At 42.9% G+C, this 15,850-nt stretch overlaps 1 protein-coding gene across 1 annotated transcript in view; it reads right to left on the bottom strand.

Moving 5' to 3' along the window:
- Positions 1 to 11,134: 11,134 nt before the first annotated feature.
- The window catches only part of SLC6A5 (solute carrier family 6 member 5), a 108,577-nt gene continuing 103,861 nt past the window's right edge, over positions 11,135 to 15,850 (bottom strand). The window contains exons 15-16 of the mRNA XM_066582521.1: positions 12,955 to 13,122; positions 11,135 to 11,372 (exon numbers count right to left, since the gene is read on the bottom strand). Coding sequence (XP_066438618.1) covers positions 11,217 to 11,372; positions 12,955 to 13,122 — 324 coding nt within the window. The 3' untranslated portion in view covers positions 11,135 to 11,216. The remainder of the gene's footprint in view (positions 11,373 to 12,954; positions 13,123 to 15,850) is intronic.

The following is a 15,850-nucleotide window of genomic DNA, read 5'->3' as shown; positions in this document are numbered from 1 at the left end:
AGATAACACAATGAACTATCGCCCGTGGACTGGCAGCCTAACACATGACTTCTCAACAGATCTACAGATCAACTTCAGGACATTAAAGGGGAACTCTGCTTTAACAATCCCTACATGTTAGAAGGGTCTCTTGACAATAAGCTGATCACAAAGCACCCCCAACTGGGACACACGCGGAGCTCGCATGACACGCTTTCCATAAGATAGGTATGGAAAGCGCAGCCTACTGCACACGAGCGGAGCATCATAGCGATTTTACGCTCGTATGATTCTGCGTTTTTACTATCTCTCGCATTGCTCAAAAAAATGCGTGATTTTCTCGCCAGTGTGAAGGCGCCCTCAGGGTGCTACAAGTACTAGTCGCCGCTGCTAGCACTCACGTTTTCTCTACAATTGCCAGGCATAATTGTAGAGTGCTAGTACATGCAGGTGCAGCCCAGCAATTATCGGGAAACATGAGTGACTGTTGTTGGTGCCAGCACTCATGTCATAGCAGCCTGAGGGATCTTTCACAGAATTACGCTGTAAGATGCATCGCAAGCAATGGTAAATTCTGCACCAAACTCCACAGGCTACCTGCAGATTCTGATGTGGAATTGAATATGGCTTGAAACCTGCTGGCAATTCTGCATCCAAATCTGCAGTCAGGACATGCAGATATGGAATTGCACAGCTGCAGATTTGGCTGCATCCTGCTTTGTAATTCTGTCCCATATTAAAGGTCCCTAAGGCCTCTGACACACTTGCTGTGTGCCAGCTATATACATGGTTGTTAGCGGTCTGTGACAGCTGATCGCAACAACTACCATTGACATTCGCACCGATTGCAGCTGAAGGCCCCCAAGGTTGCCATGTATTTATGCCTGTTATGATGTGCCTGTGGCATGTCTTAATACACTGCCGGCAGAAACATCATATACTGCAGTACATGCTGATCACAAGTCCCTTAAAAAACAAAAAGTAAAAATAAACAAAATACTATTTACTGTAAACAGTAAGGCCTCCGACATACGTGCCATGTGTCCGAGTTGTGCCTGAGACGCTGGGGAGCAACTTTCATCAGACACCACACAGACTGGCCTTGTCCCTCGTTCTGTCTGATATCTGGACTGCCCACACATTGATATGCATTCACACGTCTTAATTCTCATCTGTGATACGGACAAGAATAGGTCATGCGATGCGTTTTTCCACGCAGTCCGTGTCTCGGTAATGTTTGCTGCCTCATTGAAGATTATGAGTCTATATGCTGTTTTAAAAAACACTAGTTTATCGGAGGCCTATAAGGGTTTTCGGAATTAGTTTTTTGAACGACACAGCCCCTTTCATTGCATTAATTTATCAACATACCTCCAGCTACTTTCCCTTTAAGCGTTAACCCAATGTAACAAGTTTGCAGGGTGCAGTTACTACAAATACCCCCACCTGTCCCTCCACTGAAGATCTTGATACATACTTTGTACAATATTTACATATTGTATATTAACTTTATACAATGTATCTTTACCTATGAGAGAGAGAACGGAATGTGAATCTGCAAAGCCTGGACAGGCTGATGTCATTTGGACTATAATTAACGACATATGTAATCAATGTAAACAACATTTCAGATCTGTAGCTTTTCACATAATGTAACCTCAGCACAGAGAATGTATTTGTCCTTTAGTACTGCATTTACCTCTGGCTAAACCTACTTATTCACTGCCTCTTCGGTGATCCATCACGGCCGGATCAGGCCATAATTATGGAGATAATTTCACCTTTTCGTAGGCAAATTATATGTGAGCAAACCTTGGGGGAAAAATAACTGGCAGCAAGAAAATAATCATATTGTAATCTAATGGCCATCACTGCACCCTGTGCAGATAATCACTGGGATGCGAAACGTGGAACAGACGATATCTAATCCCTCTGCAGTCACTTCATATAGATCTGTATGTAGATTTAGAGGTGGAAGGCCTCCAACACACTATTCGTGAGTGCGTGTTACACTCGTAAGGCTCGGGTGCAACTCACATTGGACTGCGCACAGACACCAACCCGTGTGCTGTCCAATTTACAGGGGCCATGCACATTGACATATCCTATTTCTCATCTCTGAAATGGACAGGAATAGGTGATTTCATGAGTCTTTTTTTTATGTAGACCATTGCATTGGACCACACGAAAAAAGGCCTATAATGGGGCTGTGTGGATTAAGACGGACAGTAGATAAAAGCCAAAGTCCCCTGATGCAAGCGCTGCATCATGACTGACATCACATTGTGACATTTTCTTGGCAGACTGTTTTTGGGGGTGGTTTGCCATTGCCTTCCCTAGTCATTTTTTACCCCCAAGCAAGCTGGGTGCTCATTTTACTGGCTTTGGAAGGATGGAAGTCCAAGTCAACCTTGAGTTGGCTACCTGAACTTTGTGGGGATTGAACCTACAACCTTCAGGTCATGAGCAAGAGCTTAGAACACTGTACCACATGGACAGTACATGGTCCCATAAGCAGTAGTGTGTATGTAGCCTAATTGTGTCTTTACTTGAATGGAGATTAGGGAATAACTTAATTAGTGCTTTGGAGTCTATTTAATTGTTGCAATTGGCCCACTAGTTCAGCTTTCACAGTGTAGATGTCCTACTCTATATGGGACCGTGCCTGGAGATACATTCTCTGTACACGATGATATTTACACTGCATGATCTGCAATTTCAGTGTCTTGTTCTGTTCACATATACATTTCCTTTGCTTTGTTCCATCATAGGAATCGCTGATGTGAGTGCTCCTCAAGGAACCTCACTGAGAGTTCATTAGGTTTCCGTACTGCTGCTCAGCAGCTTACCAGATAAAATAGCATAGCATGCTGCACCATCTTGTCTGGGATTTCAGATTTGATCCGCAATGGAGACTCCACTGCAGATATTGAAGGGGTTTTCTAGGTGGAAACTACAGATGGTATATCCTCAGGATAGGTCATCAATAGTAGACTGGCATGGGTCCATTGCCTGGGAATCCCCTTGATCAGCTGTTCTCCAGGCTAGTGCACTTATATACTAAGATGTTTTGTGCAGGAAGCAGACAGCTCCGTTCTTACTGCAGTGGCCAGGCTTGGTATTATGGGCAAAGTTCCCATTGAAATTAATGGAAACTTTGCCTGTAATACCAAGCTTGGCCCCTGCAGTAAGAACGGAGCTGTCTGCTTCCTGCTGAAATCCTCTCAGTGGGGGTCCTGAGCAATAGACCCCTGCCAATCTACTTTTGATGACCTATCCCGAAATTATGCCATCAATAATTAGCATATATCCCCGCATTAGAGATGAAAATTTGGACCATAAAAGGGTCACTTAGGGTCCGTTTAAATAAAATATTCTTTAAAGGTTTTTTTTTTCTAAAGTAACCTCTTTGCATAGACCCTGTTAGGAAATATGGACATCAAAGAGGATCCTCGCCTATGGGTCAGAGAAGAGATACCATATGTATACAAGGGTGCAGATTTAGGGAGTGCATAGGTAGCAGTCCTAGCTGGGTTTTGGTGCCTGAGGGAGCCCAGATGCCCTTTAGCTATATTAGAAGACACCAGTATTATTCATGGTATGTTAAAGGCAGGGGGGACTTGTCACAGATTTTACATTGGGACCCAGAAGCAGTAAGTTACCCCTCTGCATATGTGCCGAGCTGCAGATTCCCCTGTTATAAGTTAATTGTCAGGGGTTTCAGAAGCCAGACGCCCTCAAGGCCACCCCTTTAAAAAGTAATCCTATTATTTTCTTGTTTTTGGTGTCAATAAGCACAATATCCTATGAACGTAGCCAGGCAGGTAAGTCAGTCTGCCCGCCCCGACATGCCAGGTAATCTGGGTGTTCACCAAACTAAATGATAGAAGACATTATAGATTATATAGGGGACAGATTAGACGAGGTTCACAAAGACAGACGAGGAGCACACAGACATGAATCTCATGCAAGAGGAACAGGTATGAAAATAAAATATACAGATATATATAGAGATAAGTGCGATTTACACGTATATATAGGACCCATCTGAATATAGGAATATATGTTCTAAACATCTGATATAAGCTCCATACATAGACTTTATATTGCCATTGAAAATAGAATTTCACCCTCGTACTGAGCTAAGGGAAGACTTAATAACATAGACTCATCACACCACTGTGACCTATCTGTTCACAGCCACGTCTCTACTGCGCCTCACTTCACTACATGTGCAGATGGAGCAGAGCTGGGCTTCTCATTTAGCACAACTCATTACATCACAATGCCTTATCATAGTGTAGTTACAGCCTGTATTACAGCTGCAGGCAAACTTCTGCAGAATGTTATTGGAAACTGTCAGCAAGTTGGTTGTCATACGCCTCATCTCTTTTCATATAATGCAGCGGATAGTTAGTTTTTAGTGCAACCTGTTAGTGCACAGGGTAAATGTGAGGATTAGCGCTGACAATGCCCCCCCCCCCTTCCCGTACACACTGTCACAAGTAGCATGGGAGCAGCCTCGCTAGGCCTTGCAGCCAAGAGATGGTGACAAGGGAGCAATGAAGAGGCAGTTGCCAGCACCAGTGCAAGGCACCATCTGCTGGCCACAGTCACTGTTTTAGTGGGCAGCACTAGGCCGCGGATGTTGCAGAGACATGGCAGAGAATGGTGACTTCAGCTCTGTCCCCATGCTGGAGAAGCAACAGAGCACAGATGATCAGAAAAGGCCATGATGACTGCGAGTAAAAATGTAGGATCACAAGAGCCCTGATGACTATGGGGCTGAAGAGACAATACCAGATGTGGACCAGCCAAAGAGATGTGCAATGGGGTGAAGGACCCTGCAGCATGTGGGAGGAGAGTCATGCTCCCTCCCTGCATGAATTGGTGCTAGACTTTCCCAAGGACCCAGGGCGGCAATAGAGCTGCTAGACACTGGTCTCCACCATGACATTAGTGTGTGCACACTAGAGGAGACTATGACGGACTTATGTGACTGGGGCGCTATCCCTCCAAAGATGACTGCAGTTATACGGGGATGGTGTTTATAGTTACAGTTGTAACGGTAAGACAAGGCACTTTGTGGTAGTAGCATTAGGCGAATTAAGGTATAAATGAGACAGAAGTGTCTGTAAATGATGTTTTGCACCTACAGTGCATTGACTCCGCAGTGCCGCAAGACTCCGAAATTGGTGATGATGTTCTCTGGTACCCATGGTCATATTGCTATGCCACGGAGCTTTGAGAATAAAGTACGGAGTGCGACAATCAGTATGGAATACTACGATGAAGAAGTTTAGTTCTCAGAAAGTTCAAAGTGCCTTGTCTCACCGAAGTGATCCCCTGATGTGGAACTATGGATATGGGCTATAAGTGTGACTCGTTGGTTAAAGGTAAAGTTCCAGAGTCCTCCTGTGGAGCGTTAACCACCTAACCACTTCGTGGTCGGTGCTGGGCCATACGCCATACGCCACACCACCTCCTGCTTCATAATAATGAAAGACAAGTGGAAAGAAGAGGGAGCGGAGCTAGTCTATATATCGATGGTTTGGTTTAAGAATTTGGTTTTGTTTCTCTGCCTTATTGTATATATGGGAGTGAGATTGATCAATTCTTGACATGTCTGAGAGGTGCAGCCGATCCATGAAATGTCACCCCTTCAAGGAGGATGTGCAAATACATAGAATAAATGTAGGAAAAAATGTGGCTGTGCTCCACTGCAAAGAGAACACACCAATGCTGGCAGCTAACATACTGAGGAAGGGGCGCAACGGCCTCGAAACACATCTATTATTATATGCTGGATTAATTCTTAATAAAAACAGAGGAGTCAAGCTTAAAACTCGTCTCGTGCCTCTTTGAGAAAAGGGATTGCGCCTACAACCACATTTTTTGTACATTTATTTCATGTGCTTCATAATAATGACTCTTCCCAGAATGCAAATGACCACAGTAAGGTTTGTAAAGACTTGGACAAGCAGGGAATGGTGAGAGATTTCAGCTCTGAAGCATGCAGAATTGTAAATGCAGCTCTGGAGGATAATGCAGGCTATAACTAATGCAATGTGTTTACAAACACACTCTGCCAAGCTGGACAGGCAGTAATAGTTTTACTTGCAGTCCAATATAATGTAAAGCACAAACAATGCTCTCCCATAAAGTGAAATGACCAGTGCAGCTCTGCTACATCTGACTCGGCATAGACCAATGCATGACATTACCGACATTTCTATTGCCTTCAGCATAAGTACAATACATTAACACAAACACAAAAATGAGGCCAAGTTCACCATAAAGGGTAACCCATATAGAGTAGTGCATGCTACCAGCCACGGAACGAGTCCTTTCATCCTCTCACAGTCTCTTGCATCACATCTGATCACATGTACTGAGAAGACAGAGGAGGAGGTTGTGTTTTCCATCAGTATCTGAAGCTCATTAAATATGGACAGGTGACATCTTGTGTTGTTTTTTTTGCAGAAACAGTCCTGTCACCCGTCGCAGGTGATGAAAGCCGAACGTTCCTGCAACCTCCAGCGGGTAAGAGGCAAGAGCAGAACCATGGAAGCTGCTACAATAATATGTACAAAGGTGCAGTGTTCATTCCGTAATCGCATATTACTCATACCACGGATGCCTACAGAGCCAGGCATACTGTACAAATAATGCTATCTACATCAGAAGTGGGCAAGGGCACCAGCTGCAGCCACCTCTCTACTTCAAGACATCAAGAGAATTGGGTTTAGATCCAGAAAAGAAGGGGGCACCTTAAAGAAAGATCAATCTTTCCCCCATAAATGGTGCCAGGCATGTGTTTTCACCTCCATACCCTTTCTATGATTCCTGGGCCAAGCCCTGCCATGTACTGTTATACCACCCAGTTGCAAGGTGGATGGGAACAACCAAAGTTGGACTCTCTCTCTAAGGGGCCCGGAGCCGACACATGATTTGTGGACCCCTGGTAAGATCTAGAATAGGACTATAGGAAGGAAAGTGGACTAGAAACTATGTAAGGGCCCTTTTACACGGGCCGATAAATTGTTCCGATTCCCACATCCAGCAAGAATCTGAACAGTTATCGTTCAGTGTAAAGGCACGCCCCGACTAGACGATGAATGAGAATTTGTTGGCTTCTCGTTTGTCATTCAGTTTCTGCATGCAGAAAACTGAATAACGGATCGGCCCATGTAAACAGGCAGTATCACTTATGAATGACTGCCTGTTTACTGTGACTGAAGGTAGACGGCCGGAACGATCCTCGGCCGCTCCGCCTCCATCCGCTGAGCAATGATCATTCCTATGTAAAAGCACAAGAACGATTATCGCCAGGACGACCTGTTAGGCATCTGTACCTGACAGATCGTCCCGTATCAAAGGGACCTAACTGATATATTTTGTATTTAGGTACAAGGGATCAGTGATTTGGGATTTACTATGGAGTCGGATACAATTATATATAGCAATAAATAGGGGGGCAATGCAATAATATATGGATTTATTGTCATATGTCAATAAGTTGTGGGGGGTGACTTCAGGTGATGTCACCTATAGCTACACAATGGTTATCAGTGTACATATATCAATATATAGGGGATCCATTTAATATTAAATATATCAGTGAGGGGGAATATCAGAATATTAATGCCCTGGTGGTCATTCAGCATTAATCTATTCATGAGTATTGGGCCAGTATACATATATGGATGACGATGGGGTCAATTCAATCTCAAAATATATTCATTATTTTGGGTCTAATTAAATATATATGAGACTGAAGTTCATTTAAATATCCGGATATTAATGACTTAGGACTCGGAGTTCCTTTGTGTCATGGACTTAGCTCTATGTCAATGTGTTTGGGATGTAGTTCAATACATATGAGTTTGGAGTTCAGAATATTAGAGACCTTGGGGATATTGGGCATTAATATCCACATTAGTATGAATCAATATACATAAATGGATGACGATGCAATCAAATTAACCTCCAAATATATTAATCCTTTGGGGTCCAGTTGTATATATATGACGTGTGGCCAATTTATATGTCAGACTATCAAAAGACGAGCAAAACTTCATTTCGACTTCAACTGAATCGAACCTGGTGTGGAGAATTCCTAAATGGGCATCCTACTTGCTTTCCCAAATATTTGCTCCTTCCTTCAAATGGTAACAATGAATCCTATTGGCTGGCCAAACACTATTTTTGACCATTCAATTGACGTAGAAGTCCAACCGTCACCTCAACCCATTTCTGATATAAATACTATTATCTGCCTCTAGACATCACCCACATTTCAGTAGAGCCACTTGAACCATTGACCTCATTCTAACGGTCATCTGTATAGGTCAAAACACTATTTACACACACATATGGCTTGGTATAGGAGAAAGATATCCATAAATATTAATATAACTATATATATAATATATAGACAGAGCTGGCTGCTATTGTTTTCTTCACTGGATAACACTCAGAATATATTATTATATAAAGACGACAGAACGGGGGAGGGGAGGTCTATACTAAACACCACACCAAAGAACAGGATCTACTATTAGGTGCTGATATTGGAGCGACTATAGAAAATTAGGCACAAATTATATAATGGCTTCTGGGGAAGGGAGTCAAGAAATGGAATGAAATCATTCTATGGTATAAAAGGCAAGAAAAGAGTAAAGTGTTGGCGTTGTGAAGAATGCACGAGTATGACGATTGGCTTGGAATATTCCAAACCATGGAAGACAAAGGATTAGCACTTGGCAAATCAAAAGAAGCAAGAATGGTTGTCCATTGCAAACCATCTGCACTGCTGCAGGGGAAATTAACCTTTATAGATTATGTAAGGTAATTACTGGGCATCCACTGGTTTAATAGGCGTCTGTTGGTTTCAGTTGGCATCCATTCGGTTTATTCGACAACCGCTGGTTTTATTGGATGCCAAGGGGTTTTAGTGGGCACCTATTAGTTTCAGTTGGCTTCCACTGAATTTGTTAAGATGTCCATTGGTTTTATTGGATGTCTATTTGTTTCAGTGGGCATTCACTGGTTTTAGTGAGAATCCATTGGTTTAAATGGGCGCGTTTTGATTTCAATGAGCATCATTTGTTTTACTGGACGTCCATTGGTTTCAATGGGTGTCTATTGGTTTACTTGGACGTCCACTGGTTTCAATGGGCATCCAATGGTTTTAGTGAGGATCCATGAGTTTTTAGTGGGTATTCATTGGTTTCATTGGATATTCACTTGATTGATTCAATAGAGGCCCATTTTGTTTGCCATCTATTGATCTTATGGGACATCCATTGGCTTCAGTGGGCATCCATTAGTTATATTAACCATGCATTGGATTCAATGGGCATCCACTGAATTCAAATGAACATTGGCAGTGCTCCATACTGAAGAACGCTTCTTTATGGAGCAGTCTGTTCTGCTTTATACAGTGGGTCCCAATAAGGGGACCTCTAGTACCTCAAAAAGCCCTACTACAGCAATTTAAGTGGTCATCTATACAAGAACTAGCCTCCTTAACTGAGCTTTATACGGATATGTCCTTCAAGTCAATCTATTTGAGTCAGCAAAAGTTGCATAACTGTCATGCATTTTATAATAATCAGCTGATTTCCTACAGCTATAACATGGGCATGGGGTTGAATTCGACTAATCAACCCATAGCCCTGCCATCAAATCAACGTCCATCAACTGAGACAATTACTGTATTTGATGGCTAGTTAACGGTGAAAGAGCTGTTTCACTTTGCATAGTAAACAGGATAGACCCTGCAAAGAGGAAAGACAGGAAGAAAGCCAAATAATACTAGTTTAATGTATATAAAGTCGGAAGGAATAAGTATTTAGATCAAATTAAATCAATAGAGATCTCCAAAACATCTCTGAAATGAGACATGATTCTTCTAGTTTGTTCCTTTAAGGTCATTCCACTCACCAGTGATAAATATAGTAGCCCAAGTGAAATCAGTCAAAATGTGGAGTTGGAAGACGTGATCATAAGGCAAAACCATTGCTAAAGTTGGTAAGCAGAATGACCCTCAATGGGTCATAGGAAAGTTAGTATTACGTCTAAACAGCCCTGGCATGGCTAATCCATAAAATGTACAGCAGTATACAGTTTCCATATCAGTAAAGTCCCAAAGCATAGGGAAAGGAGAACCCACCATATGGACCTGTGTTGGGTCTATGTGAGGACTATTTAGCCCCAATGTTAGCTTGGAACCATGGTGAATTCATGGTCTATCTTGTGCATGATCTTATTAGACAGTTTGACCTATTGAACAGGTGATACTTGTGATACAAAGGAATTGTAGGGAAAGTCACTCTCACTTTTATGCTATAAGACGTTGGTGGACCTATCTATGAAGTGATTTCATAATGTCAGGTCATAGGATCTCTAGTAGATGTCAATCAAAGTTAAATGGATTGGACTCCTGGAAGATGTTTCACCATTCAACCAGCCTGTAAGCTTATGTGTAACCTTCAACACTGATCAGAATGGTTTAATTTGTTGACCCTTCTTGTAGACATGCTTGGAAACATTCCTACCTCTAAGTTGCCTTGAGGATGCCACTTGGGTGAGTGTTTACTCATCCATTGACCACTTAACCTTGGATAAACTTCACCAGCGGCTTCCTCTAACCATGCATACCAATACATGCTGGAAGAAGGTCACTACCACTAAGTTGTCGTCGCCAAGATGAGTGGTGGAATATCTCCAATATCTTCCAAGTCCAGCTGACTTTGGTTTACCACTGCTAGATATGACCTGGACTTGAATCTCGAAGTTGACAACATCTCAGAGATATAGCAAGACCAGAACAACTCTGGGCTAATAGGGAAGATGCATTTTGGGATGTTACCCGTTGTCGATGGGATAAATAATGAAGGTTCTTTGCTTAGCAATGACTTGGCTCACACGCTATATAATACTCTTATATAATGACAGGAACAACTACTCTACTGTCTGCTATGAAATAAAATTACTTACTGCAGCTGGACAATCATCGTCAGAGGCACTGCTGATATTTGGCAGTCAAACAAAAGGTTGTGGACACTATAGAGAAGCAACAAATGTGCAAGGTGGTCAATTTAGGTGTTGGCTACAGCATGCAACAAGGGGTCTAAGAGGCCACCTGCACTGTTGGGTAAAGGAAAAGGGGAAGACGGGTGTTATGAGGAATGTGAGGAGCCTGTACAACAGAGGTACAGACACCATATGTACTAGCATTGCGTTCCCAGCTCCATATCCTTAGGAGGAAGCTTCAGACCAAGTGAGGAGGTACCCAACGGGTCAACCATGTTCTTGTAACGTTCTCCACGGTGTTTGGACAGGAATGGGCCCCAATCTGGCTGTGGAGAGCAAACTAACTTCAGCCTCTGTAAGGTAAGAACAAAGGAGTCCCGTTAGTGATGTATCAACATATTAACATTTACTAAGTAATGCATTCTGCTCTTGCTAGACAAACAGTCAAGTCTCTTTGGGAAGATCAGACAAAAGTGAAGGAAATGGTCTTCTAGGGGATATAGAAGAGGATATAAAAGAACTAGAATAATAAGTCCCAGATTTGTTCTAGATCAGGATCGGTCTTTTCAAATAGGCGGTCTTCTGGAGAGGTTTCACTGTATTTTAGGTCAGACCATACAGTCTTGGAGTCACCATAGTGAAATGTACCTGATGACTATCTCATGAGTGTTACTCAATATACTGATAGCCTACAAGCTTGGAAAAGAGTAGAAGAAGACCTCTGTAAAGTCACCTTTATCCTAGGAGCTGTCATGTGACAGTTGCCTCCTATTGGGGTGCACTGAGTTACATGTTTCGCCTCTGCAATGAGTCAGACAGTCATGAGAGTTGCAGCTCACTAATGTTCTGCATTCCAATTCAACAGTCAATAGAAAGTTCTTAGTCAATGGCCTCTACATCATTTCTGTTACTAGTCAATGGAAAGACCCAACAGCAGATGGTACCTGGAGAAAGGAAGACCCCATAAATAAGGTCCCACCCTTGGTGCAGGAGCCACCAATCTCCCACCACCTTCATAGTTACCTTTAACCATTTGTTCATGCTACCTCCAAACTGCCATACCACAATGCGCCTACCAAGGATTGCTTCTTGAGCAGTTAGCGGTACCATCTACTGGGTGCCATGACACTAGTATAACCTGCCAATAGGGGGTGCAGTCTCAGTCTGAGAATATACCTGCAATGCTACAACATGGCGGCCCAATGACCAGTCAGTGGTGCCACTAGCGGCAGTCCTGGACCATGTACGGCCGGCAGAACTCATCTATCCTGGAAGATCCCAAGTGAAATCTATCAGATATGATTTCCGATTCTTAACCGAATCTTGACGTCCGCTTTCTCCCCAATTACCGCATGCAGTCGCCCCGACAGTGGCAGCTTCAAGGTAATTTAATTTGTGTTTATGATAATCCGCAGAAGTCTACAAACCCGGCTAAATAACAAACCAGCACTAGAAATGAGATTCTAATTATCTACGAATGATCGTTCCGCAGGTGAGCGCAGAAGTAAAATGGCCGTCATGTTTGATGCAGTTTCAATCAGCAGAGGGGGAGGGGGGGGAGGCTCGGGCATAATATGTCATGGAAAAAAACTTCTGGCGCCATAAACAGAGCAATTATTGGTTTATTCGCTATTAAAATAAATTGAGCTTCTAATGTCATTATTTTTAATCTCCATTAAATTGCTATTTTGACTCCTTGACCTCCCAAGTGAAGAGTCGTAAATACAATGGATTATCGGGGCCGAGGCTGGGGACGCTGCGTTTGGCGAGGCGCATGTCCATGACAAAGTGCATTGTAATCTTTTTATAATCCAGCTGTTCCGCTGCCTATTAGAAGCCACAATCTTATTTTTTTCCTTGCAGTGGGCAGGAATAATCAGCGTTTAGTATGCAAAAGCAGAGCAGGCTAATGATTGAGACGCTCGGAGCCGCTACCTCGATGAAGCTGCCGGGCGCCAGATGCATTTTGATGACAAACATGATTGGAATCCAGATGACGGAGCAGAACAGCATCAGCCATCCCAGCACCATGGACCACGTTGGATAGTTATAGCTTCCATAAGTCAAAGGTTCCCATTGGTAGAAGCTGAAGCACAGAATGAACTGGAAGAGATACAAAGGGGTTAATATCAGGTGGCGACGGACAGGAAGGCTATTGTAAGGAAAGGGCATTAAACTGCGAGGGGCGGATAAACTAGTCCACAAAGAATCTCTCCAGCTGGTGTCATTCTGCACATATAATCCTAATACTTTACTGTGTCCTGTAACATCATGGCCACTGGGGGCGCTGCTCTATGTGCTGTTCAGTGAGTCCATATAAGTCCCATCCTCCTACTATGTACTTAAGTGGTTGCTCCAAAATCTATTCTGTAACCAACCCTGCAAATATCAGCACATGCATCTTCTGAAATACTCTGTGCTGCTGTACCACCCAATCCCTCCACTAGGCGGTGTAGAGCCCCTTTTAGTCTCTTCCTAACAGTTTCCATGCAGTTTCTGCTCTCATCATCCTTCTCTCTCCTGATTCTCGGTTATCTTGGCGTTTGGTTCTGGCGGCACTCGGATACTACAACGTGAAGGTGAATGTAGTCCCCGCAGCGGTCAGGACTGGATGAGATGAGCCGCTGCTACAACATGTATCCAGAGCGCCATCTAGGTGGTTCTGATCTAATGAGGTTCCTTCGACTGATACCTGATTGATCCATTAATGTACTGTATACGGGATGTATATACACTGTACATGGGCTGTATATATAGTTTTGCAGTAACTGCAATAGGTCGTATGTTAAAAAAAAAATCTAAATTTCGTTTCTAGCACCCTGGGGCCGAACCAGTGAACTACCCCAACTGCAATATGTCGTATGTCAACAGACCAATGAGAAACCATCAAAGTCCTTCTTTTTACAGAAAAGCAGCCAAGATGATGGGGGCAAGATAGGGAAGTTTTTGTCTCTCCTGTAAAGTTTGACAGATTTGACATACAACCCATTGCAGTGGCAATATACTGTATATGTGATGTATATGTGATGTATATATTGTATACAGTACATGTGATGTAGATATGTATATGTGCTATACAAACTGTGTATGTCCTCTGTACGTGTATATTTGCTGTATATATACTGCGCATGTAATGTATTTATGTGTGCTGTATATATTGTACATGTGCAGTATATATATTGTACATGGGCTGTATATGTGCTGTATACACACTGTACATTGGATGTATATACTGTTTATGCGCTGTATATTGCAGCCACACAGGGTTCGTGTCGGCCATTAGGAGACTTATGGTCTGCATGAGGAGAACTGTGTCGGGGAAGGGACCCCTGTGCCTGATTGATCAGCCAACACCTCGGGGGTGCGGCTGCAATACAGAAACCCCTCTGAGCTGCTGAGCCATTAGTCCCTGAGGGGTCCATGGAGATGACTGAGGAGAGAGGGAGCGCTGGCTGAAGAGCCACGGACCTGATGGGTGGACGGCCCCTAGGTTGGCCCCCTGGACAGGCATCATGTGAAGGACTCTGATGCTATGTGTTAAGGCGCTAGACCTATATTAGTAATGGGATACAGTCTGTTATTTAGTGGCCAGCCGGCCAGGGACTTGTTCCACGTTACAGTGCACACAAATACATACAAAGGTGAGAAGATTGTGTTATGTTTGCCTGGACTTGGTTTACGGCTCCGCAACCATCTAGTGGAGGAAAGATGGCGATCCCACGAGCGAGCAACCCCCAAGGTCTTACAGTGTATACTGTGCATGTGATGTGTATATATACTATACAGGGGCTGCGGATCTGCTGCACATGGGAGGTGTCTGTACTGTATGTGTGATGCATCTATCCACTGTATACATAATGTATATGTGCTGTATCCATGGTGTATATGTGCTGAATCCATGGTGTATATGTGCTGTATCCATGGTGTATATGTGCTGTATCCATGGTGTATATGTGCTGTATACATAATGTATATGTGCTGTATCCATGGTGTATATGTGCTGAATCCATGGTGTATATGTGCTGTATCCATGGTGTATATGTGCTGTATCCATGCTGTATATGTGCTGTATACGTAATGTATATGTGCTGTATCCATGCTGTATATGTGCTGTATCCATGGTGTATATGTGCTGTATCCATGGTGTATATGTGCTGTATACATAATGTATATGTGCTGCATCCATGGTGTATATGTGCTGTATACATAATGTATATGTGCTGTATCCATGGTGTATATGTGCTGTATCCATGCTGTATATGTGCTGTATACATAATGTATATGTGCTGTATTCATGGTGTATATGTGCTGTATACATAATGTATATGTGCTGTATCCATGCTGTATATGTGCTGAATCCATGGTGTATATGTGCTGTATACATAATGTATATGTGCTGTATCCATGGTGTATATGTGCTGTATACATGGTGTATATGTGCTGTATACATAATGTATATGTGCTGTATCCATGGTGTATATGTGCTGTATACATAATGTATATGTGCTGTATCCATGGTGTATATGTGCTGTATCCATGCTGTATATGTGCTGTATACGTAATGTATATGTGCTGTATCCATGCTGTATATGTGCTGTATCCATGGTGTATATGTGCTGTATCCATGGTGTATATGTGCTGTATACATAATGTATATGTGCTGCATCCATGGTGTATATGTGCTGTAACCATGGTGTATATGTGCTGTATCCATGGTGTATATGTGCTGTATACATAATGTATATGTGCTGTATCCATGGTGTATATGTGCTGTATCCATGGTGTATATGTGCTGTATCCATGGTGTATATGTGCTGTATACATAATGTAT

Source organism: Eleutherodactylus coqui, chromosome 11 (assembly GCF_035609145.1).
Source record: "Eleutherodactylus coqui strain aEleCoq1 chromosome 11, aEleCoq1.hap1, whole genome shotgun sequence".
NCBI classification, from domain to species: domain Eukaryota; kingdom Metazoa; phylum Chordata; class Amphibia; order Anura; family Eleutherodactylidae; genus Eleutherodactylus; species Eleutherodactylus coqui.
This window is presented reverse-complemented; position numbering and strand designations above follow the sequence as displayed.